This window comes from Triturus cristatus, chromosome 2_1 (genome assembly GCF_964204655.1).
Source record: "Triturus cristatus chromosome 2_1, aTriCri1.1, whole genome shotgun sequence".
In the NCBI taxonomy this organism is placed as follows: Eukaryota; Metazoa; Chordata; class Amphibia; order Caudata; family Salamandridae; genus Triturus; species Triturus cristatus.
In genome coordinates, this window is record NC_140581.1 from 1,176,334,865 (window position 1) to 1,176,360,136 (window position 25,272).

The following is a 25,272-nucleotide window of genomic DNA, read 5'->3' on the forward strand; positions in this document are numbered from 1 at the left end:
TGGTATGAGGCTAGCTCTTAATAAAGCCTCAGATACCTGAACTTGCCATTCCTTTGTCCCCCAGATGGAATTTGTGGCTATTCTGTCCCTCCAATTGTCGAATCCTTGTATAGACAGTTTGGAGATAAAAGGTGCTGAATATATGAGCTTGGTGTTTGTCAGCCTCATTTTCTTAGCAGTTGCATTTGTCTGTACTAACTTATAGTAATATGACCACCTGGAGCTGTATTATATGGCGTCCCAACTCCAACATGCTATACACTGGTTGGACGAGAATGAAAATTGGGAGAAAAGATTGCTCCCAGGCACATATAGAGGGGACTCATTGGCACCTCTATTGATGATGGGAGCAGGGGTCCCCAGGTCTACCCCATATATAATAAAACATGTGGCGAGGATCTGGAAGCGGTCTGTCAAAAAGGTAGTGGGACATGCCCCATATGCCCCAGACATTCCTTTGTGGGTGGTACAACCCTTTGCCAAAATAGAAGCCTCAATGTCGGTCCTTAGGTGGAAGGAAGGGGGGTGCCTGACGATGGGAGATCTTTTTCATAATAAACTCTTCATCACTAGTGAAGATGTGGAGTCAATGTTTAAGCTGGGGACGGGGCTGTTCCTCCAATATGAAAAGATATATCCGGTTACTAGAGAACTCTGGGCTTCCACCCCGGAGGAATCAACAGTGATAAAGGTGCTGCAGGTTATGCTGTATATGGCGCAAGGTGGGCAATTTATTTCACACCTATATAGGGTGTTAAGAGAAGATTTAATAGTTGCACCCTTACTAGTTCAGGCTCGATGGGAGGAGGTTATAGGGAAAACCCTGTCGGGAAAGGATTGGATTAAAGTCCATGAAGGAGCCCAAGCAATAAATTCAAACGTAAGGTTTAAATTGATCCAGTATAACTCTATACACCAGACATACCTCTCCCCAGATCCCTTAGTAGGATTTTCACGACAGGATCAGATAAATGCCCCTATGGAACTACAGACGCAGACTTTCTACATATGACATGGACATTTCCGAGACTATCTCACTTTTGGGCTGAAATACTGGAGAAAATAAAGGAAACTCCAGGATGGAAAATGCCCAAAGAAATACGGGAGGGGGTGCCGGGCCTCCTCCCTGCTCCTAAAAACTAAGCAGGAAATTTGTAACGTTAGGGCTCGTATAAGCCAAAAGACACATTGCCATATCATGGATGAGACCAGACCGCCTGCAGACTGAGATGTGGTTGAAAGATCTGGGTGAATGGGCAACGGCAGAAGCAATACTAATGAAGAGGGTTAGGCGGCATGACAAAATAGAGGATGATCTGAGGGCATGGGCATCCATGCTGACGGATATAAAAGACCTACAAACACCAGTAATAACACCAATCTGAACGAAACACGTTAGTTAGATTCCTCACCTTAGAATATCCCCAGGCGTCAGACTGGATCCGGAAGATTTTTCGTCAGCAATACCCCTTGCGCGTCGCTAGGCGTCGTCTGCGGCTCCGCGTCCGTCGTCGGCGTTGTGCGCCGGAATGACATCGTCGGAGTACTTAGACGCCGCCCTCGCGCGCTGACGTCAGTTCTTCTTTTTTCCGCGCCAGTAAGCGCCGATCCGGGAGAGCTACCCCTTTAGTCAATTTTTGACTAACTTTTTTGACTCTTTTTGGTCATTTCTCGACTCTGGTGCCGGTAGGATGCCTGGTTTCAAGTCCTGCGACGACTGTCACCGACTGATGTCGGGGACCGATCATCACCGCCGGTGCCTGTACTGCTTGGGCCTCGACCACGACGCGGCGTCGTGCTCCGATTGTTTGGCCCTGACCTCGAAAGCAAGGCGGGAGCGATCCCGCAAGCTTCGCCACTCGGCTCCTCGCCGCTCTCGATCCCGGTCCAGGAGGAGGTTCAAGGATCGGTCGCGGAGCCGCCCTCGACATGGTCACTCGTCTGGCTCGAAGTCTTCGGGTAAGTCGAGGCACTCCAAGAAGTCCAAGAGGCGACACCGCTCTTCGGACTCCCCTCGCCGGTCGCGCGACTCGGCCGAGGGTCCGGGTGGTTCCACCCCCGCGGCTCCGCAGGAGCCGCAGGCGCCGCGCAAGTCCCCATACCCGATGGTCCCTGGGACTGACGCGACGCCGGCGGAGGTTGGTGCCTTCCTCTCGGCCATGAGGAGCCTGGCCCCGCCATCAACGCCCGCTGGCGCTCCTTCGGGCCCCGCGGACTCGACTAGGCGACCTCTCTTGCCGGCGGCTCCGGCCCCGGCGCCGTTGGAGGCTCCGGCCCCGTCGACGCCGGTCGACCTCGTTACGCCTCCTCCGCCGGCGCTGACACCGATACCACCCCCGACTCCGGTCGACGTCGATCCCCGGTTCAACCCCTGTCCGGTCCCGACGCCGCTGCGGCGCCGCCCGACGCCGCATCCGACGCCGCTAGAGACACATATTGTCTATCGACCGGCTCCAATCATTCCTCCTGTTTACCAGGAATCGGATGAAGGGGGCGACTGGGAGGGGTCTGACGACCCTATGGCCATTCAGAGCCAACTTGCGCACAGGACTGGGCAGATGAACTGGGGGAGGCCAGTGGGTTGGATACCTCACCGGACACTGGATTCATCTCCCCTCCGATTGTGGCTTCGGAGGAGGGTGCAGCTTTTTCTGTAGTGCTGCGCAAGGCGGCCGAAGCCCTTGGGCTTGAGCTGCCTGCCGTGGCTGTGAGGACTAACATCCTCACTGAGGTGCTTCAGTCTGCCGCATGCTCCACTGAGCCTCTGCTGCCATTCAATGAGGCCCTCACTGACGTTCTGCAGGGCACCTGGTCCAAGCCCTCCACAGTCCCTCCTGTGGATAGGAACGTTGCCAGGCGCCACCGCCCTGCTCCGGGCGACCCCAGTTTTCTGTCCCAACACCCCACCCCCGAGAGTCTGGTTATCCAGGCCTCTACCTCCCAATCCTCCTTCCCGTCCGCTCCTCCGGACCGGGATTCCAAGAGACTGGAACAGTTTGGTAAGAAGCTGTTCTCCTCGCTCAGTTTGGGCCTGCGGTCTTTGAACACCGCCTGTCTCTTGGACCGTTATTCCCACTCTCTGTGGGATGCGGTGGAGGACGTGCTGCCACTGTGCCCGGAGGAGGCCCGTGCGTGGCTTTCCTCGGCCCTGGCCGATGGGAGAGATGCAGCGCGCCATGCAATCCGATGTGGACTCGACACTACGGACTCGCTGGATAGGGCGATTTCTACCACGGTGGCGCTTCGATGTCACGCCTGGCTGCGGTCCACGTCCTTTTCAGGGGATGTCCAGAGCACCCTCATGGACATGCCTTTTGATGGCGCTCGCCTTTTTGGTGAGAAAGCGGACAGTGCGCTGGCTCGCTTCAAGGACTCCCGGGCTACGGCCACGTCCTTGGGCCTCTCGGCCCCGCGGCCACAAACTTCCGCTTTTCGCTCCTTTCGTGGCCAAGGAAGGGGCACCTCCTCACGTCCGCCTAGCCACCGGCCGCAGAACCAGCCTGCACGCGGTCGCGGACGTGGTTTCCGCCGAGGCGGTACTGGAGGACGACGCGGTCAGTCCACATCCACCCCGGCAGCATCCGCCTCAAAGCCTTCTTAGTCCGAGCTTTCAGGCCCATTCCACGCCAGTGGGAGGCCGGGTTCGCCATCACCTGCTCCACTGGCGTGCCATTACTTCGGACAGGTGGGTGCTGCAAATCGTCCGAAAGGGCTACTCCCTCCCCTTCGAGACGACCCTTCCAGCCATGCCACCGCAGCACCACCGTATCTCGGGGGATCATTTGAATCTTCTACACGAGGAAGTTTCGGCCCTCTTGGCCAAGGAGGCCGTCGAGCGCGTTCCGAGCCCAGAAGTAGGTCGTGGTTGTTATTCCCACTACTTTCTGGTTCCCAAGAAGGGCAAAGGGGGCATACGCCCTATCTTGGACCTCCAGAACGTCAATGCCTTCCTCCGGAAGGAACGGTTCAAAATGTTAACTTTGGCTCAGGTTGTAGCTGCCCTAGACCCCGGAGACTGGATGGTAGCGTTGGACTTGCAGGACGCATATTTCCACATCCCCGTCCTGCCGGCCCACCGGCGTTACCTGCGGTTCACGGTGGGTCAGGAGCACTTTCAGTTCACCGTGCTCCCCTTCGGCCTTACCAGTGCCCCTCGGGTGTTCACAAAAGTGATGGCGGTGGTCGCAGCTCATCTGCGCAGATCAGGGGTTCCAGTCTTCCCCTATCTCGACGACTGGTTGTTGAAGGCGGGCTCGCCCCAGGCAGTCATCTCCCACCTCCAGACTACGGCGGATCTCCTGCATTTGCTAGGGTTTTCCATCAACGTGCCGAAGTCACACCTTAGCCCCTCTAAGAAGCTCCTTTTCATCGGAGCGGTTCTCGATTCGGCGCAGTTCCGGGTTCATCCCCCGGAACAGTGGGTCCGGGATATACAGGCCCTGATTCCCATCTTTCGGCCTCTATCCTGGGTTTCGGTCAGGCTAGTGTTGCGGCTTCTGGGGCTGATGGCCTCCTGCATCCTACTAGTGCATCACGCCAGGCGGCGCATGCGGGTTTCTGCAGTGGGACCTGAAGTTTCAGTGGGCCCAGCATCACTGCAACCTGTCCGACCATGTCTTGATCTCGGAGGGCACTGCACAGCAGTTGCAGTGGTGGCTCACGGACCGCGATTGGGTCATGGGCAGGAGCCTCTCCCTTCCCCTACCGGAGCATGTCGTAGTGACGGATGCGTCCCTCTTGGGATGGGGTGGCCATATGGGAGAGGCGGAGATCAGAGGCCTCTGGTCTCCGGCAGAGTCTCGCCTCCACATCAACCTGTTGGAGTTGAGAGCGATCCGACTTGCACTGAAAGCCTTCCTTCCCTCTGTCCGGGGAAGTGTCGTGCAGGTGTTCACGGACAACACCACCGCCATGTGGTATTGCAACAAACAGGGCGGGGTGGGGTCGTGGACCCTTTGTCAGGAGGCTCTGCGCCTCTGGACATGGCTGGAACACCAGGGCATCACCCTGGTGGTTCAACATCTGGCGGGCTCTTTGAACGCCAGAGCAGATGAACTCAGCCGCCGGTGCATGATGGATCACGAATGGCGTCTGAACTCCGAGGTGGCGCAAGGTCTCTTTCAGCAGTGGGGAGAACCTTGGTTAGATCTATTCGCCACCGACGAGAACGCGCAATGTCAGCAGTTCTGCGCGTTGGAATTTCCAAGGCGGCACTCGCTCGGCGACGCTTTTCGTCGCGAGTGGAGTTGCGGTCTGTTGTACGCCTTTCTGCCTATACCACTTCTGCCCAGAGTGCTGAAGAAGATCAGGCGCGACCGGGCCCAAGTCATCTTGGTGGCTCCGGATTGGGCACGAAGGTACTGGTATCCCGAGCTACTCAGTATGTTGACCGATTCTCCGATACGTCTGCCCCTTCGGGAGGATCTTCTGTCGCAGCAGCAGGGGACGGTCCTCCATCCGAACCTGTCCAGCCTCCACCTCCATGCGTGGAGATTGAGCGGCGGCAGTTGATGCCATTTGACTTGCCTCCTGAAGTCTGTGATGTCATTCTGGCATCCAGGCGTCCCTCCACAAAGACGGTATACGCCTGCCGGTGGAACAAATTTGTGGCATGGTGCACAGCAAAGGCTGTGGATCCCCTTTCCGCCCCTCTTTCAGAGGTTCTCCTCTTTCTTCTTTCTTTGGCCCGGCAGGGCTCTGCCCTGGGCACCTTGAAAGGTTATCTTACTGCCCTCTCTGCCTTCTTACGGCTTCCTGATCAGCCCTCTCTTTTCAAGTCCCCTGTAGTGTCACGCTTTCTTAAAGGCATTACTCGCACGTTCCCTCCTGTCCCTTTCGTAATGCCTCAGTGGGATTTGAATCTTGTCTTAACATTCCTGATGTGCGCTCCCTTTGAGCCTCTTCACAATTGTCCTCTTCGTCTTCTAACTCTTAAGACTGCTTTCCTGGTAGCCATCACCTCGGCTAGACGGGTGAGTGAGCTCCAGGCTCTATCATCCAAGACTCCTTTTCTATCTGTTCATACGGACAAGGTTGTCCTTCGGCCTCGTCCTTCCTTTCTACCGAAAGTGGTGACCCCCTTTCATCTTGGGCAATCTGTCACCTTGCCCACCTTCTTTCCGCATCCTTCCAAAGAGGAAGAGCGGCTCCACCGTCTGGACCCAAAACGTGCGCTCTCCTTTTATTTGGACCGCACAAAACAGTTCCGAGTGGACGACCAGCTTTTCGTTGGCTACGTGGGTGCAAAGAAGGGAAAAGCTGTGCACAAACGGACCATCTCCCGGTGGGTCGTTTTGTGTATAAAAATCTGTTATTCCTTGGCAAAAAAGGACCCTCCTGTAGGGCTGAGGGCCCATTCCACTCGGGCCACAGCGGTGACCACTGCCCTGGGCCGGGGAGTCCCCTTGCAGGATATTTGTTAGGCAGCAACGTGGGCCTCGCTGCACAGGTTTGCCAAACACTATTGCCTGGACAGCCAAGTCCGGAGAGACGGCTTCTTCGGCAGTTCTGTCCTCCAGGACTTTCTGGTGTGATCTTGGTTCGCAGACCCACCACCGGGGTTGGTATTGCTTGGGTATCCATTCTAAGGTGAGGAATCTAACTAATGTGTTTCTTTCAGATGAACAAGTTACTTACCTTCGGTAACGATGTATCTGTAAGAAACATTTGTTAGTTAGATTCCTCACCGACCCACCCATCCTCCCCGTTCTGCGAACTGACATCTAGGGTTAAGGTTGTCCTTTTCAGGCCCCTAGATTTTATTTTTGGCACCAGTGTCGGTCTTTGCATGGCTCTGCGTTCCTGGCGCGGAAAGCTATGTACAAGAACTGACGTCAGCGCGCGAGGGCGGCGTCTAAGTACTCCGACGACGTCATTCCGACGCCGACGACGGACGCGGAGCCGCAGACGACTCCTAGCGACGCGCAAGGGGTATTGCTGACGAAAAATCTTCTGGATCCAGTCTGACGCCTGGGGATATTCTAAGGTGAGGAATCTAACTAACTAATGTTTCTTACAGATACATCGTTACCGAAGGTAAGTAACTTGTTCTTCAGGACCAAGTTCACAGGTTGTAATGCAGAGCGTTGTGGGAGGTAATGTCCATTCAGTAGTAGGAAAAAGACAGTTACTATGCCAATCCAAATTAACAGGATCCCTAATGCAAACCAAAGATGCAACCAAGGGGACAAAAAGTAAGTCTTTTTCAGCCAGAGATAGAATTGTCGAATTCGTTCTTTTTTGGAATTGGGTGGCATTTGCTCAGGTTCACTTGGATCTGAAGAAAAGTCATTGAAGTTGATGAAGTAGCCAGATGCAGTTCATTCTATCTTTGGCAGCTTAGCAGTGTTTGTAGAACTGGCAGTTGCTTCTTGTGAAGGCACGTTGATGTAAATTTCATTATTGGGCCGAATTGCAATTTGCGTTTCAGTTGTATTTGAATGTTGTTCTGTTTCAACAGGTGTAATTTGTACTCTGTTAATGGCTACTCCTGCATCTTGTACAGAGGAGTTTTGAAACGTTATTAGTCTTCCCATCTAAACTTCCTATCTGAAAGAGACACGTTAGTGATGGATTCCTTACCTTCGAATATCCCCAGGCGTCAGACTGGATCCGGAAAGAATTAGTCAGCAGTTCCCCTGCACGTCGGTAGGTGTTGTCGTGCGGCTCCGTGTATGTCGCTGGCGTCGTAGCTGCCGAGATGATGTCGTCAGAGCTACTTAGACGCGCCCAGGCGCGCTGACGTCAGTTCTTTCTTTTTCCGCGCCAGCAAGCGCAGATCCGAGAGAGAGCGGTACTCCTAGTTATTACTTTAACTTGGTTTCTGAGAACTTGTTTCTCTTGTTTTCTCGAGAACTCTACTCCTGGTGCAGTAGGGATGCCTGGGTTTAAGTCCTGTAGGGCCTGCCGTCCGAACATGTTGGTGGCGGACCTGCACGACGTGTGTCTCTTCTGCTTGGGGCACACCCATGACCCCGAGGCATGCCCCGATTGTCGGGCCATGGCGCCGAAAGCTTTTCAGGAGCATTCCCGAAAGTTGTTGGAGGCCCGGCAATTCATTCTGCGCCGATCGAGGTCCCGCTCCTGTGGGAGGTCAAGGGACCGGTCACGGAGCCGGTACCATCGCTCGTCAGACTCGGGGACAGGTAAGTGACGACGCCACAAAAAGTCGAAGAAGCGACGCCGCTTTCCATCTACCCCTCACCAGTCGGGGACGCGGAGTAGGGGGCAGTTGGTCACTCCCCCACGGCTCCGGTGGAGCCTCCCATCGTTGCCTGCGGCCTACCCACCTTACCCGGGCCGGCACGCGAGGCAGGTAGACATACATGTATTCCTGTTGGCAGTGCGCCGTTTGTTACCCACGTCCGATCCCTCCGGAGTGCCTTCGGGCCCCGTGGGGTGGTTCTGCCCCCATGCCGCCTTTGGCCCCGGCTTTGGCCTCGGTGCCGGCGCCGCCTCTGGCGTCGGAGACGGCGCCGGATACGACGCCGGACTGTGTCGAACCTGGATTGGTCTATTACCCTCCGATTCCAGGTGGGGAGTTCATCCCATTTTCCCTGGCACCTCGTCCTTACCGGCCTCTTCAACAGCCGGTGGACAAAGGGGAGTACTGGGAGGGGTCTGAGGACCCTCTCGCAGCTCAATGCGAGGATGAGCCGGAGTGGGAGGGTGATATGGAAGGTCCAGGCGATCTGGATTTTTCTCCACACCCTTGTACACTGTCCCCTTCTTCTGTGGCTACGGAGGAGGTTGGGACTTTTTCTGTGGCGTTGCGTAGGGTGGCTGAAGCTCTTAACCTCGAGCTCCCTTCTGTGGCTGTCAGGACCAATCTCCTGACTGAGGTGCTGCAGCCAGCGTCGTCCTCCGCGGAGCCGCTGCTGCCCTTCAACGACACACTTACTGACATCCTGTTGAGCACCTGGAACAAACCTAACACAGGGGTTCCTGTGGATAAGGGTATGGCACACCACCATCGCCCAGCGCCGGGAGACCCAGCTTTCTCACACAACACCCAACGCCTCAGAGTCTGGTTGTCCAGGCCTCTGCCTCGCCGAGCGCATTCCCTTCTGCTCCTCCGTACAAGAAATCTAAAAAACTGAAGCAGTTTGGGAAAAAGATTTTCACTTCTGCCAGTTCCGGGTTGCGGGCGGTGACTACTGCATGCCTCTTGGGCTGCTATTCACATTCTGTGTGGGACACCGTGGTACAGGTGCTCCCTCAGTGCCCTGTAAAAGTTCGTGCAGTGCTCTCCCAGTCCATTACTGAGGGGAGAGATACTGCTAAATTCATTATCCGTTGTGGATTTGGCACGGCCGATTCCCTCGGCAGGTCACTCTCGACAACGGTGGCGCTCCGCTATTATGCTTGACTCAGAACTACTGGCTTCTCCGGGGATGTCCAGAACACTTTGTTGGACATGCCCTTTGATGGCACGCCTCTTTGGTGACAAGGCAGATAGCACCCTGGAACGCTTTAAGGACTCTCGAGCTACGGCCCAGTCCTTGGGTCTCGCCACCACGCGCAATCCCTTGGGGGTCTGCTTTTCGCTCCTTTCGAGGTCAGGGTCGAGGCGCCCAAGCACGTTCCTTTCAGAACCATCGGCCAGCGCATCCGCAGTCTCAGCCGCGGTCGTGGGACCTGCCGTGGTGGGTCCCGGGGCCTGCGGGCGGGTTAATCTACCACCGCCCCTGCCACCTCTGCCTCAAAACCTTCCTAGTCCAGTGTTTCAGGCCCACCAGACGCCAGTGGATGGCAGGATTCCCAATCCCCTCCCCCACTGGTGCCACACTACTTTGGACAGGTGGGTTCTACAGATAGTCCGAAGGGGCTACTCCCTCCCCTTCGAGTCTACCCCTCCAGCCATGCCACCTCAGTACCACCGCATGTCGGGGGATCACTTGGCACTTCTCCAGCAGGAAGTTGCGGCCCTCTTGGCCAAGGGGGTCATCGAACGCGTTCCAACGCCAGAAGTAGGTTGTTGTTGTTACTCCCACTACTTCTTGGTTCCAAAGAAGGAAAAAGGGTTTCGTCCTATCTTAGACCTCAGGAACGTCAATCACTTCATCCGGAAGTTCAAGATGCTCACGCTTGCTCCGGTCTTGTCTGCCCTAGACCCGCAAGACTGGCTGGTAGCGTTGGACTTGCAGGATGCTTATTTTCATATCCCCATCCTGCCAGTCCACCGGCGTTACCTACGGTTCACGGTGGGCTACAAGCACTTTCAGTTCACCGTGCTCCCTTTCGGCCTTACCAGCGCCCCTCGGTTGATCACAAAAGTGATGGCAGAGGTCGCAGCTCATCTGCGCAGGTCAGGGGTTTCCCTCTTCCCCTATCTCGACGACTGGCAGTTGAAGGCGGGCTCGCCCCAGGCAGTCGTCTCCCACCTCCAGACTACGGCCGACCTCCTGCATTTGCTAGTATTTTCCATCAACGTGCCAAAGTCGCACCTGATTCCCTCTCAGAAGCTCCTCATCATCGGAGCGGTTCTGGGTATGGCGCAGTTTCGGGTTTATCCTCCCGAAAAGCGAGTCCGAGACATTCGGGCTATGATTCCGATCTTTCGGCCCTGGTCCTGGGTTTCGGTCAGGAAGACACTGAGGCTCCTGGGCCTCATGGCCTCCGGCATCCTGCTGATCTATCATGCTAGATGGCATATACGGGCTCTGCAGTGGGACCTGAAGTTCCAGTGGACGCAGCATCGGGGAAACCTGTCCGACTACGTCCAGATCTCAGAGGGCACCGCGCATGATTTGCAGTGGTGGCTCACGGACCAGCGTTGGGTCAGCGGCAGATCCCTCTCCCTTCCCCAACCGTAGCACACAGTGGTGACGGATGCGTCCCTCCTGGGATGGGGCAGCCACTTGGGAGAGCCGGAGATCAGAGGCCTCTGGTCTCTGGCGGAGTCCAAGCTCCATATCACACTTTTGGAGCTCAGGGCGATCCTCCTTGCACGGAAAGCATTCCTTCCATCTGTCAAGGGGAGAGTAGTGCAGGTGTTCACAGACAATACCACCGCCATGTGGTACTGCAACAAGCAGGGCGGGGTGGGGTTGTGGACCCTATGTCAGAAGGCTCTACGTCTCTGGGCGTGGCTGGAATGTCAAGGCATTTCCCTAGTGGTTCAACACTTGGCAGGTACCCTGAACGCCAGAGCGCACGAGCTCAGCCGCAGGTGCATGTTGGATCACAAATGACGTCTTCACTCAGAGGTAGCGCATGGTCTCTTTCAGCAGTGGGGAGAACCTTGGTTAGATCATTTCGCCACCGAAGAGAATGCGCAATGTCAGCAGTTCTGCGCGTTGGAGTTTCCAAGGCGGCACTCGCTAGGCAACGCTTTTCGTCGCGAGTGGAGTTGCGGTCTGTTGTACACCTTTCTGCCTATACCACTTCTACCCAGAGTGCTGAAGAAGATCAGACGCGACCGGGCCCAAGTCACTGGGCTCGAAGAGTTTGGTATCTCGAGCTACTCAGTATGAGCGTGGATCCCCCAATCAGACTGCCTCTTCGGGAGGATCTCCTGTACCAGCAACCGGGGACGTCCTCCACCCGAACCTGTCCAGCCTCCACCTCCTTGCGTGGAGATTGAGCTGCGAGAACTGATTCCATTTGATTTGCCTCCTGAAGTCTGTAATGTGATTCTGGCAGCACTAAAACTGTATACGCGTGTCGGTGGAAACATTTTGTCCCATGGTGCACAGCGAAAGCTATAGATCCTCTTTCTGCCCCTCTTTCTGAGGTCATTTTGTTCCTTCTCTCTTTGGCCCAGCAGGGTTCTGCTCTGGGCACTATCAAGGGCTATCTTTCTGCTCTTTCAGCCTTTCTTAGGCTGTCAGATCAGCCCTCTCTTTTCAAGTCCCCGGTTGTCAATAGATTTCTCAAAGGTATTACTCACCTTTTCCCTCCTATTCCTTTTGTGATGCCTCAATGGGACTTGAACCTGGTTCTCACATACTTGATGTGCACACCCTTTGAGCCTCTTCATTACTGTCCTTTGCGGTTATTGACTTTGAAAACTGTCTTTCTGGTGGCAATCACCTCTGCTCGGCGGGTGAGTGAGCTCCAGGCTCTTTCCTGTTAACCTCCTTTCTTGGCGATTCATCTGGACATGGTTGCGCTTCGACCGTGTCCCTCCTTTCTACCAAAAGTAGTCTCTGCCTTTCATCTCGGGCAAACTGTCACTCTGCCCACTTTCTTTCCGCCTCCGCACCCTTCAAGAGAAGAGGAGAGGCTCCACCATCTGGACCCAAAACGTGCGCTTTCATTCTATCTCAACCGCACACAACAGTTCCGGGTGGATGGCCAACTCTTGGTTGCCTATGTGGGCACCAAGAAAGGCCGGGCTGTGCACAAGCGGACTATCTCCCGTTGGGTTGTCCTGTGCATTAAAGCCTGTTACTCACTGGCTAAAAAGGAACCTCCGGTAGGACTGTGCGCCCGTTCTACTTGGGCGACAGTAGCTACTACAGCATTGGGACGCGGTGTCCCCCTTCAAAACATCCGTCAGGCAGCTAAGTGGGCCTCGCTGCATACTTTCACTAAGCACTATTGCCTTGACAGTCCGGTCCGGAGAGATGGCTTCTTTGTCCGGTCGGTTCTCTGGGACTTTCTGGTGTGATTTCACTTCGCAGACCCACCACCGGGGTTGGTATTGCCTGGGTATGTATTCTAAGGTAAGGAATCTATCACTAACATGCCTCTTTCAGATGCACAAGTTACTTACTTGTGTAACGATATATCTGTAATAGACATTAGTTAGTGATAGATTTCTTACCGCCCGCCCATCCTCCCCGTTCTGCGAACTGTTCTCTAGGGTTCAAGTCATCCCTTTCAGGGCCCTAGTTCTATTGCACCAGTTGTCGGTCTTTGGCATGGCTCTGCGTTCCTGGTGTGGAAAAGTCATGTACAGAACTGACGTCAGCACGCGTGGGCGTGTCTAAGTAGCTCCGACGACGTCCTCTCGACAGCTGCAACGCCAGCGACGTACGCGGAGCCACACGATGACGCCTACCGACGCGCAGGGGTACTGCTGACGAAAACTTTCCAGATCCAGTCTGACGCCTGGGGATATTCTAAGGTAAGGAATCTATCACTAACTAATGTCTCGTACAGATATATCGTTACACAAGTAACTTACTTGAGCGTATAGTAGCGAGAGGCGATCTGCGGCTACTCAGGACTCCACGCGGCCTGCTGTTGAGAATCGGCTGCAAAGTGTGGTTTGATCAGATCAATGGAGACAAACCTTTTTTCTTTTTTGCCAGCAAGAGGCACAAGAAGTACTGTTCTTGTTCCTTGAACCGCCAGGACAGGTACAGGTGTTCTGTAAGATGACCCAAACTCCTCCTTGTCCATGATCTTTTCTCTTACCAGTTCCCCAACCTACGGGACCCAGGCAGGTCTTGCCATAGCTGGTTTCACTTCCCCAGTGGCGGTGCGTTTTACTTGGATGTTGCTTTGTAATGCCCGGAATTCATTGAGTTCCTGTAAAACAGCCAAACGATCATTCATTTCAAATGGTTTTACATCCGCCACTGAACTGGCACAATCGAGGTTCAGGTAACCACATTCTTGTCCCAAACAGGATCTCACAGGGGGTATGTTCTCCCTAGGATTTTCTTGGCATATTGTTTAGTGCCCTCTGGACCCCATGTAGGTGATTGACCCAACCACCGCCCCACCTAATACCCTTGCTGTTAATGATTGCTTTAGGTCCCAGTTTTTCCTCTCCACCATCACATTTCCCTCTGGATGGTAGGGAGAGGAGAACCGCAAAGCCATGCCCATACTTTCCATGGCTTCCTTGTAAGCCCGAGAGCTAAACACAGGGCCACGGTCGGAATGTAACGTGCCAATTGTATATGTTCCAATAAAGACTACCAAAAGGAGTGTTATCTGTTGTTCTTCAAATAGAGAGAGAAGGTTGAGAGTGAATCAACAAGAGAGCTGGATTAGACTACAAGTGCGCTATGTGCGGAGTGGGTAATCCTTTTGTTGGATATTAATGCCCTCACACACCCTTTCAGGTGTCATGCTTCATCATCTGGGCTGCTCCTCGTCGGGCCGGCGGTGCAATGCCTAACGGGCTCCCTAAACGGGGCACTTTATCGGAGTTCTTTTAATCCAACAGCCGTTTGGTGAAGTGCGGGTATGGGGGCCTGATTGATGTAGATGTGCAAAAGTGATTAAAACAGGGTCGAGAGTACCAGTATAGGAATTCAATTTTATTCTAAAGGTCTCCTTCCCTGATTAAAAAAGTGTGTTTGACACTCGGTAGAGTTTAATGTCTCTAATTAGAGTGTTTAAAATTGGTGTAAGTGGTCAACATGTTTCTCGCTAAGAGCTCGTGCACTCGCGATTCGTCAGGACCTATAAACAAAACTATCTACAAATAAAGGGGTGGGGACTATACGAAATATTAGTCTCTCAATCACAACAAGTAATGTGAGAAAATCATTTAACTAAAATACCTGTCACGGTCTGGTGCTACCTGTAAAAAAGGGGACGGTAGGTTAAACAGATCTTAGTTAAATCAAATATGATCACAGGTAAAGGATAAATGAAGAACAAACAAAAAAGCTGTCGAGGTGATCCATCTCAGTCATATTTAAAAGGATCAGTGGTGGCAACTGATGCATGAGCGTCGAAGAACGCTCTGATTAAGTGGTGTACAAACAAAGTGAACTAAAGTGACTATTCACCTGTGTGGAACAAGTAAAAAACATATAAACAATGCCCGTTAGGCATTGCACCGCCGGCCCGACGAGGAGCAGCCCAGATGATGAAGCATGACACCTGAAAGGGTGTGTGAGGGCATTAATATCCAACAAAAGGATTACCCACTCCGCACATAGCGCACTTGTAGTCTAATCCAGCTCTCTTGTTGATTCACTCTCAACCTTCTCTCTCTATTTGAGGAACAACAGATAACACTCCTTTTGGTAGTCTTGCTGTTGGGGCACTCTACCTGTTTGGACCTCCCATTCCATTGTGAGCGGAAAAAGCCCCCCCTCCATCCCCCTTATTTGAAACCTATGTTCCAATAAAGACTCGCAAATCCTTTCCAACAGTTCGAGTGTCCGCCGAGTGTTTTGGCCAAACCCATAGAAATCTAGAGCATGAATCTACTGCCACCAAGATGTACATGTAAGCCCTGTCTGAATTAAAGGGCCACAGTGAACCAAATAGACACATGCAAGAGGTCTGTCTGAAATGAGTAATGATGTTTGGGGAGGCCATGCTACGGTGGAACCTTTTATCTGCTGGCAGATGTCGTACTTGAAGACATAAGCCTATGTTTGTTTAGACAAACTTGTCCACCAGAATCGCAGCTTCAGTAACAAAACTGTAGCGGTGACTCCTGTGTGTGCAGAGCCCAGACTCTCGTGTGCAGCTACTATTAAACCCAATCTGCATCCATGTTTGGTATAACTCTATCCCCCCAGTTCTGGAATTTGAGCATACAGTGTGTTTTGTGTATCTAATTTATAGGAAGATTTGAGTGGACAGCCCTTTGGAACCGCTGAGCCGTTCTTTGAGGCGTTGACAGCTATCAGTATGTCTCCGTCTATCCTCGTGCTAGAACGAGTGATTGTAGCAATGGCAGGAGTTTGCACTGTCGCCTTGGCGGCTTCATCAACCTGTGAATTCCCTTCAACGTGTACACCAACATCCTGATGACTCAAGGTGTGAATAACTTAAGCCCATGGCAGGCATACTTTCAGCTTTGTCACTTGTTCCCATAACAATTTGTTTAATTGTGCAACCCTTGGAGCCTCATCTAATGGGATTTCATGGTGAGTAGACTCCACGTCCCACCCTACATGGTTGCAGTATAATGCTGGAGCTAGCGCTAGGATGTCATTTCCATATGTTAAGTTCTCCCAAAAGAGACCTTTAACTTTTATCGAGTTGTCCCCCTCTATTTGGAGTGTAATTTCGTGTAATCGTTGTGGGACACTAACTATAGTATCAGGTTTTTCCACCATGATGTGTTAATTTAATACTGCTGTCACCAGAAAATCCTTCAGGTTCTGGCAAGCTATTGTTACTTCTGCCGCACTGTCTAGAATCGTCAGAGCCCACTTACCATTCAGAAGCGGAGTCCTGAGTAACCTGGGCATGACTAATTTTTAAGCCAGCTACTTTCTTCTTTTTGAATTGAGGTTTTGTTTTAGGTTGTTCTTCTTGTTTGATAATATCTGAAGTATGATGTGTCACCAGGCATAGTTTCAGAAAGCAATAGTGTTTATTATGGGCACACACATTTTTGTCTTTTTGCTTTTGTTCTGATCGCCCGTCCCTCTCCGAGTCTTTTGATTAACCCTGAAAGGAACGTGTATCAGTGTCTTGATACCTGCCAGGTTTCCAAATGTTATCACAATTCCTAAGGTTGTACTGCTTTTCAGAGTGCTCCCGTTGAGGAGACCCACCCCTTGATTGTGAATTCTTTTCTGAATTGTCAATTTTAGAATTTTTATTTTCCCATTTCTTTTTAGAAGAAGCGGGTGCTTGCTTTGAGTTGTCCTTGTCCACCATCTCTTGCTTCCCTGCTTTGGTTCCTAGATTATCTCTACCTAACGCAGCATAGGCTTCTTCGATAATGTTTGGTAATTCTCGCTCCTTATTTATAGGAGCTATTTCCCTTACGCAGCTGTATATGGCCACTGCTTCTGCTTTCCCCTTTATGTTGTTCAGCTTGATTGCAGAGACTTAGGCAAAGTTACTCATCGGTTTCATTCCCATGTCCAGGGCAGGTCCTGCCCCGTACTCATTCTGTATCTGTTGTAATACCTCTGGGACAACTGCTATGGAAGGGGTACTGTGTATCCTAATGTAAACAGCAGCAAAGATTGTTCCCCAAGTGGTACAATCCTCGATCGAGGGAACCATCCCCATTGGCAAGCAAATGGTTAGCATTCTATGTCTTTCCTGCAGACCCGTACAGGGAAATACTGCTTCCAGCAGTGCAATTTTTTGGCCCATCCAGAACAGAATTTGCTCCAGTTTGGAAGGAATTGTCCCTATTACTGATTTCAGTCCCTGTGGGTTCATTGTAGGTGTGGTCTGATGTGGACCAGCTGGAGCATTTCTCGCAGGTTGGACTGTTAATGTTCGCATGATGAACTGTTCAATGTGTCTGTATAGCCTGACTATGTTTTTGGATATTGCATAGACTTTACCCACTGGTAGTGTATCTATCTCGGGATGTGAAGTGTATGTCGCTAAGACCGACCAGGTCGCTTCTTCTATACTGAGCGGACTGAGTCTCACAATAGGTGTGTGGGAGGGCACCTTTAAACCAGTTTCTGTGTTGTTGGTAAGTTAATGGTACTTCAATCTCTTCGTAAGGAAGGTATTCATCTGGTGGTTCAACTACAATGTATGTGTGGAACAATTTAGTCTGTGGATCTGCAGCCGGGAATTGAACCCCAAAATGGGATACCTCTGATCCGAACATCTCCTGTGCCTCAATCACGAAGGTAACATAGCCACCTGTTGCAGGTGCGCCGTGTTCTAACAATTTTATAGTTACTGCATGTCTGCAATTCTCTGCGATGTTAAGAGCGCTTGCAATTTCATCTTCCCCCGAGCCCGAACCACCGCTTGATGACTCAGTCAATCTCAGGAGAAGAGAAACGATTTTAGTGACTAAGGGTTTTGTACTATGTGGGGAACCTTTTACCCTTACAAGCTTGTTAAGTCTTCAGCCAATACACAGAGTATATCTGCTCAGCTGAAGCGGGTTTCCCTTCCCACTTCAGACGTCTCTGAAAGAGTGTGAATAGGGCTTCCTGAAAAAGCTCAACTGAACTACTTAGATTTTCACTGTTAATATAAGAACCAAACCAACGTTGGCGGTGCCATGTCGTGTAGTTCCTAGGAATCTCTAGGACCCGCACGTTCGGAATGACCTAAACTGAGGGCTTGGTGTCCCAACCACTTACGGACACCCCCACAGGATATGTCAGCCGTTAGACCAGCCAGCTCTACAGTGACACTACCACCCCCTCTACTCTACAGTGGTGTAGGTAGTTTCAGGCAAACACTGAACATGACAAACCTGATTCCTCAGAGATCATGGAAAACAGTCCAGTATTTTTTCTCAGACACTCGTGCTCACTTACTCTCAGATTATACACAGGATGGCGATTAGGACGTTTCCATAAGTATTAATTGGTTCAGTGACAGTGTTGTGTAAAACATATGTGCTGCGACGATCAGGAGACAGAAGCACACGAAAGAGATTGCTAGTACCAATATAGTAAATAGTAGATACATTTCTACCATAGTGCTAATAAGATGAACATACGGAGTCCAGATAAAAACAGTAGCACTTGCATATTCCTAAAATGCACACCCTAAGTAGTTTTCATAAATGTACCTAGCCTAGATATGTAGGTGCAACCTGTATGTGTGTACGTATCCAAGAAATCCCATGGGAAGAACCGGCTCCCTCACCTGATGGTTGAGAATCAAGGACCCCGTCTCTGCGCCGAAGATGACACCCCGCAAGGGATGTCAGACCGCTGTGTGTAGAAGATTCAACATGTAGGCTCCCGTGTTAGCTTGGAAGGAATTCTCCTCTAATTTGTAGGGGGGAGTGAGGGTCTTTTACACTAGAGTGGTCAGTCACTCCAGGGTTTCTTCTAGAATTGCTATGTTTTGAAAACAAATGCAAAAACAACAGTTGATGGACAGAATGCAGAACAATGTCATACATTCACCCCAGTACAGAGATTTGGGCCTAAATCCATCGTTTTTGGTCACTATGCCATTCCAGTTTGAACCCAGCCATATGCCAATCAGTCTTGACCCTGTGCCTCATGGGAACTGTCCAGCCCGAACTGCCAAGCCAGGTCCTCCCTGGACTGGAACCAAGCATCCTAAGACCGGTTTCGGGGTTTCACCCCTCTTCAGCCAGAATAGCTTGATTCCAGTGGCATGGAGAGCAAGGGACTTACGTCTGAGCATACCCGTCCCACTCGGGGTGACAAATGCAAAAACAACAGTTGATGGACAGAATGCAGAACAATGTCATACATTCACCACATGGCAGAGATTTGGGCCTAAATCCATCGTTTTCTGATCACCATGCCATTCCAGTTTGAACCCAGCCATATGCAAATCAGTCTTGACCCTGTGCCTCATGGGAACAGTCCTGCCCGAACTGCCAAGCCCAGTCCTCCTTGAACTGGAACCAAGCATGCTTGGACCGGTTTCGGGGTTTCACACCTCTTCAGCCAGAATAGCTTGATTCCAGTGGCATGGAGAGCAAGGGACTTACGTCTGAGCATACCCGTCCCACTCGGGGTGACAAATGCAAAAACAACAGTTGATGGACAGAATGCAGAACAATGTCATACATTCACCCCAATGCAGAGATTTGGGCCTAAATCCATCGTTTTTTTTGCTCACCATGCCATTTTAATTTGAACCCAGCCATATGCAAATCAGTCTTGACTGTTCGGGCTGGACTGTTCCCATGAGGCACAGGGTCAAGACTGATTTGCATATGGCCATGTCTGAACTGGGGTGGCGTGGTGAGCAAAATAACGATGGATTAAACCCAGATCTGTGACTGGGGGTGAATGTTTTGCCAATGTGCAACATTCCATCCATCATCTTGTGTGTTTTGCTGTTCGCCCTGTGTGGGAAGGGTATGCCCAGACGTGGGTCCCGTGCTCACTACGCCACTGGAGTCAAGCTATCCTGGCTGAAGAAGGGTGAAATCCTGAAACTGGTCCTAGGATGCTTGATTCCGGTTCAGGGAAGACATGGCTTGGAAGTTCGGGCTGGACTGTTCCCATGAGGCACAGGGTCAAGACTGATTTGCATATGGCCATGTCTGAACTGGGGTGGCGTGGTTAGCAAAATAACGATGGATTAAACCCAGATCTGTGACTGGGGGTGAATGTTTTGCCAATGTGCAACTTTCCGTCCGTCATCTTGTGTGTTTTGCTGTTTTCAAAACAACCATAAATGTTTTGGAAACAATCATGAATGTTTTTCCAAACAAAGGTGATCATGCACAGCTGGCTGTTGGCTAATGATGAAAAAAGTGGTGACCCTTATACAGAATAATTATACCGTGCCTGAGGACATGTTTATGTACGTCAGGTACAGAGATTATGATAGAATACCGAGAGCATGGTGTAGAAGAGACGGGAGCAAGCTGCTAGGTAAAAGGTCACCTGTTTAAAATCGTTATTTCCGTGTGGATGAGACAATGTATGTAAAATGGGGTATACATGATAGGACTATCCTAAAGGACATGACAGCACAGGAACAAATCTTTGCCTCTGTGGCACTGTTTCCACACCATTCATCAGTCTCTTCGTTGACCGCTCCATTCTCTGACTTCAGCTTTAGCATTGACTTAAACTTTGGTCAGAAAGCCTTCTGATCCGTTTCTGTCTTTTCCAGCTTCTTGTGCTGACCGTGTCCAGATCTCTGCTTTCATTTTGGTAATACTGGCCTTCATCTGGGGATATCCATCTAGACTCTTCTTGTGGGCCTCAAGGTACCAGGGAGCATATTTGACTCCCGACCGAGCACCTCCTAACCCTGTGACGGTCAACCCCACTTGTGCAGTTCTGACACCACCATTACCTTCCCCCAAAAGCCTTTTCGATAACACCACCAATGGGATCTGCATTGGTGCTCTCACTACAGGCGTTTTAACTCTGATGGGCTTTCTGAAAAAGTTGGCCATCTTTATAAAGTCTGGACTTGGAGTAAAACAGTCGCAAAAACATTTTTAGCATGCTTCGGGAGCTCTTAAGTGCATGCTCAGATTCTTTCTTTTCAGATGGCGTATATCGTCTATCATGATGTAAATGAAAGCACTAAGACAGGCTCTCTTAACCCCACCCAAGCCCCCCTCCTGACAAAAATGCTGATGATAACTTGGTTTTACATAATGACTCCATCTGATAGAGACTTCTAGCCAAAGATTCCCTATCTTAGAATATTTTCCAGGCATCAGACTGAATCTATATCGATCTCAGCTTTTGGGTGGCTTCTGTAGAGCAAACCAGGGAAAAGCAGTGCAGAAAATAACCATTTCACAATGGATTGTTCTATGCATAGAGATCTGCTATGTGCTAGCAAAGAGCCCCATTGTGTGCTCATTCTACCAGAGTTGGAAGTCGGGGACCATTGCCAGGCTGCAACGTGGGCATCTGTGCATATGTTAATGAATGATTGCTGTTTAGATAACCAGGTGCAGCAGATAAGCATTTTGCTCGGTGTCCGTCAAACCCCCCCATCCCCCACGACTGACTGCTTTGGTATCTATTAACAAGATGGGTCATCTGCAGTTAGAAGACTCTTAGAACAAGTTACTTATCTTCAGTAACACCTTTTCTGCCATATACTCTATATAATTGCAGATTCCTGATCGACCCAATGTCCTACTCATTTTTTGTAATGGACTCACAATACCCAAGAAGTACTGTCAAGATGGAGGGTCTGAGGAAATGGTAAAACTAAGAAATCCCGCAATATAAATCTGGCAAAATGGGCAACCCCGCAGACTTGGGAATTGGAACAATAATTCCTAGTGAGGTATGAACCGAAACCTCATTGCCATGCATCAGATATACAGGACTGGGATATACCTGACCATAACGAAGAAGCTGCTGTCACCCTGGTGGAATGGACTCTGATGCTCTAAGTAGTCCCTTACACGGTAAAAGTGTAACTCACTCTGATGCACAGCATGACCCAGCAGACGATTGTCTGTTTTTGAATCACCTGCTCTTCTTGGAGCCAGCACAGTCATGGAAGAGCTGATCATCAGTCCATGACTCGCAGGTCCTTTCAGCATAACAACTGAATACCTTACGAGGATCCAAGTAGTGGAGTCTCTACACTTCCCAGGTGGGATGAAGAGGCACATAGAATGTTGGTAGAGTAATTCTACTTACCTATGTGAAACACTGTGAAAAGATAAAGCCTGCGGTTTGCTGACACGCTGAGCCTAGTTAATGGCCATCAAGAACAGTCTTTCAGGTTAACAACTGTAAAGGAGAACTGTGAATACGTTGAAAGGTTGAGCCTATAAAGAAAAGGATTAAGTTGAGTTCCAAGGCATAACAAAAGAAGACACCGGTCAAATGGGCTAGATTCTTTTGTAAAACACATAACTATAGGAGACCTAAACAATTCTGGTAAATATAAAAACCCGGAGGGCCAGCAAAAAGACCTTTATGCCCACAGTAAAGCCTTGCCAGTCTAAGAAAAGTGGAAAACACAACTCAGAAGACAAACATGACCTGAAAGGAAGGTGGGGGGGGGCAAACTCTCCCGCCCAAAAATACAAGACCAATACTTGTATGTCGTACAAGGCAACAAGATGACAAAATAACCTCCACCGCCTCAGCAGGCAGATCGAATGAATTCCAGTTTCCCCACTCAATCTTCAGGTATGAAGATGGAGGCACTGACAATTCAAGTGCAGAACCTACCCCTCTCACTGGGACAGGAGGTATGACCAGAATAGGAGGGCACATAGGCCTCCTGTGCTGGTAGAAAGTGTATCTACTAGAAAGATTATTACTGAAGGCAAGTAACTTGGTCATTCTTGTGTTTTGTATGCATTTCAAACATACAATTTCATAGGCATTCAGTCATCAAGATTTACCCTTTCTACGTATATCCCCCCCTTTGGTTGAATTCTGGAGAATGGAACTCTGTGTTTGATCAGTTGTTTTGTTTTACTTAAAGGTTTAGTTTGCTTTCCTCCTCCAAAGATTTGGAAATAATTGCAAATCGTATACATTTGTGCTTTTAAAAGCATAGATATTTAGATTGATTATTTTGCCTCTTCTCAGGGCCAAAGCCGAAAGTCAAAGAAAATGATTTTGTGGATTTGCTGTCCACTCAAGGTTTTTCATCTAAAGTGGATCAAGGCGGACCAAAGACGATTGCTGAAATGAGAAAGCAAGAAATGACAAAAGATATGGATCCACTTAAACTAAAGGTTTGGATATATGAATTACATATTGTATACTGGTACTTTTTAATGCAAGCAAGGTCAATGTGCTAATTTTGCTTTGAATATTCCTATTCTTGAACAAAAAATCTATTGTGAGATTAGTTTGTCTGTTTGGATGATTATATATTGTGAAATTGTATGTTTGGAAATAAACAGTCTATACCTATAACAACAACATGCTTCACACTTACCCATGTTGTGTATGATAGTTGTAAAATGAAGCTATGCATAGTATTTTCTGTATTTTTAACTGTGTGACTGTTGTCTTGGTCTGGTCAATGAATTGTAACAGCCTGTGAAAGATCAATGTGGTGAAGTTTGCTCAGTTGAATATTTTTGCATTTCATCATTTATTTAACTCTTACTACCCCTATGTGGGGTGCTGAAGCACTTGCCTACATGTGAAGTACACTACGCCATGTAGGGTGTGTGCTTCAAAATGTGATATCCTTGTTTTGATCCTATGTGGAAAGTCTTTTCATGTTGTGCACAATGATCAGTGATGTGCAATTATCGTGTTCTAGAACACAGTGCTTAGCAGTGCAATGAACAAACAGGTGTGAGAGAGAGGCACATAGTTTTAGGCATGGATGAGGATTGGGAGGGTCTTTAGAACAACAGCGTTCCTGTGGAGTAATTGGACTGGTATAAGGATCTTGGAGAAGCCAGTGGAGTGTACACAACTCCAGATATTGGAATACCCTCTCCACCTACTGTGGCTACAGAGGAGGGGTATCTTATGCTATGGTGGTGAAGAGGGCAGCAGAGGTCCTTGGCATGGGCGATCGAAAGGTTCTTCAGGCAACACCCCACCCCTGAGAGCTTGGTGGTTTAGGCATCTGAAAGAAACCCGTTAGTTAGATTCCTCACTTTAGAATATCCCCAGGCGTCAGACTGGATCCGGAAGATTTTTCGTCAGCAATACCCCTTGCGCGTCGCTAGGCGTCGTCTGCGGCTCCGCGTCCGTCGTCGGCGTCGTGTGCCGGAATGACGTCGTCGGAGTACTTAGACGTCGCCCTCACGCGCTGTCAGTTCTTCTTTTTTCCGCGCCAGTAAGCGCAGATCCGGGAGAGCTACCCCTTTAGTCAATTTTTGACGAACTTTTTTTTTGGATCCTTTTTGATCGAGTCTCGACACCGGTGCCGGTAGGATGCCTGGGTTTAAAGCCTGTACGGACTGTAGCCGACTGATGTCGGTTACGGACCATCACCGCCGGTGTCTTTACTGCTTGGGCCTCGATCACGACGCGGAGTCGTGTTCGGACTGCAAGGCCCTGACCTCGAAGGCTAGACGAGAGCGGTCCCGTAAGCTTCTCGAGATTCGCCACTCGGCTCCGCGCGCCTCTCGATCCCGGTCCAGGAGGAGGTCCAAGGATCGGTCGCGGAGCCGCAGCCGACGTCACCATCGGTCGTCGGGATCCAAGTCTTCGGGTAAGTCGAAGCATCCCAAGAAGTCCAAGACGCGACATCGCTCTTCGGACTCCCCTCGTCGGTCGCGCGACTCGGTCGAGGGTCAGGGTGGTTCCACCCCCGCGGCTCCGGCGGCGCCGCAGGCGCCGCGTCCGTCCCCATACCCTCCGGTCCCTGGGACTAACGCGACGCCGGCGGAAGTCAGTGCCTTCCTCTCGGCCATGAGGAACCTGGCTCCGCCGTCGGCGCCCGCTGGTGCGCCTTCGGGCCCCGCGGACCCGACTGGGCTGCCTTGCCAGCCGGCGGCTCCGGCCCCGGCGCCGTTGACGGCTCCGGCCTCGACACCGCAAGCGCCCGAGGGACCCGTTCTCGAGTCCCCGTCGACGCCGGTCAACCTTGTCACTCCTCCACTGGCGTCGACTCCGGTTCCACCCCCGACGCCGACTCCGCTCGACGTCGTGCCCCAGTTCAGTCCCGGTCCGGGCCCGGCACCGGTCCGGCGTCGATGGACGCCGAGATCGACGCCGCTAGAGACACATTTTGTCTACCGCCCGGCTCCGTTACTTTCTCCTCTACACCAGGAGTCGGATGATGGGGACTACTGGGAGGGATCCGAGGATCCTATGCTCAGGCCCAACTGTCCCAGGACTGGGCAGATGAACTGGGGGAGGCCAGTGGTCTGGATACCTCGCCAGACACTGGATTCATCTCTCCTCCGACTGTGGCTTCGGAGGAGGGTGCTGCTTTCTCCGTGGTGCTGCGCAAGGCGGCTGCAGCCCTTGGGCTCGAGCTACCTGCCGTGGCTGTGAGGACGAACGTCCTCACTGAGGTGCTTCAGTCTGCGGCAAGCTCCACTGAGCCTCTGCT

At 51.1% G+C, this 25,272-nt stretch overlaps 1 protein-coding gene across 3 annotated transcripts in view; it reads left to right on the top strand.

The window, feature by feature from the left end:
- Positions 1-25,272, top strand: part of GAK (cyclin G associated kinase) — a 1,898,577-nt gene that overhangs the window by 1,727,593 nt on the left and 145,712 nt on the right. For all 3 annotated transcript variants that reach the window (XM_085636622.1, XM_085636624.1, XM_085636623.1), the window contains one exon: positions 22,833-22,981. In XM_085636622.1, the coding sequence (XP_085492748.1) occupies positions 22,833-22,981 (149 nt within the window). The remainder of the gene's footprint in view (positions 1-22,832; positions 22,982-25,272) is intronic.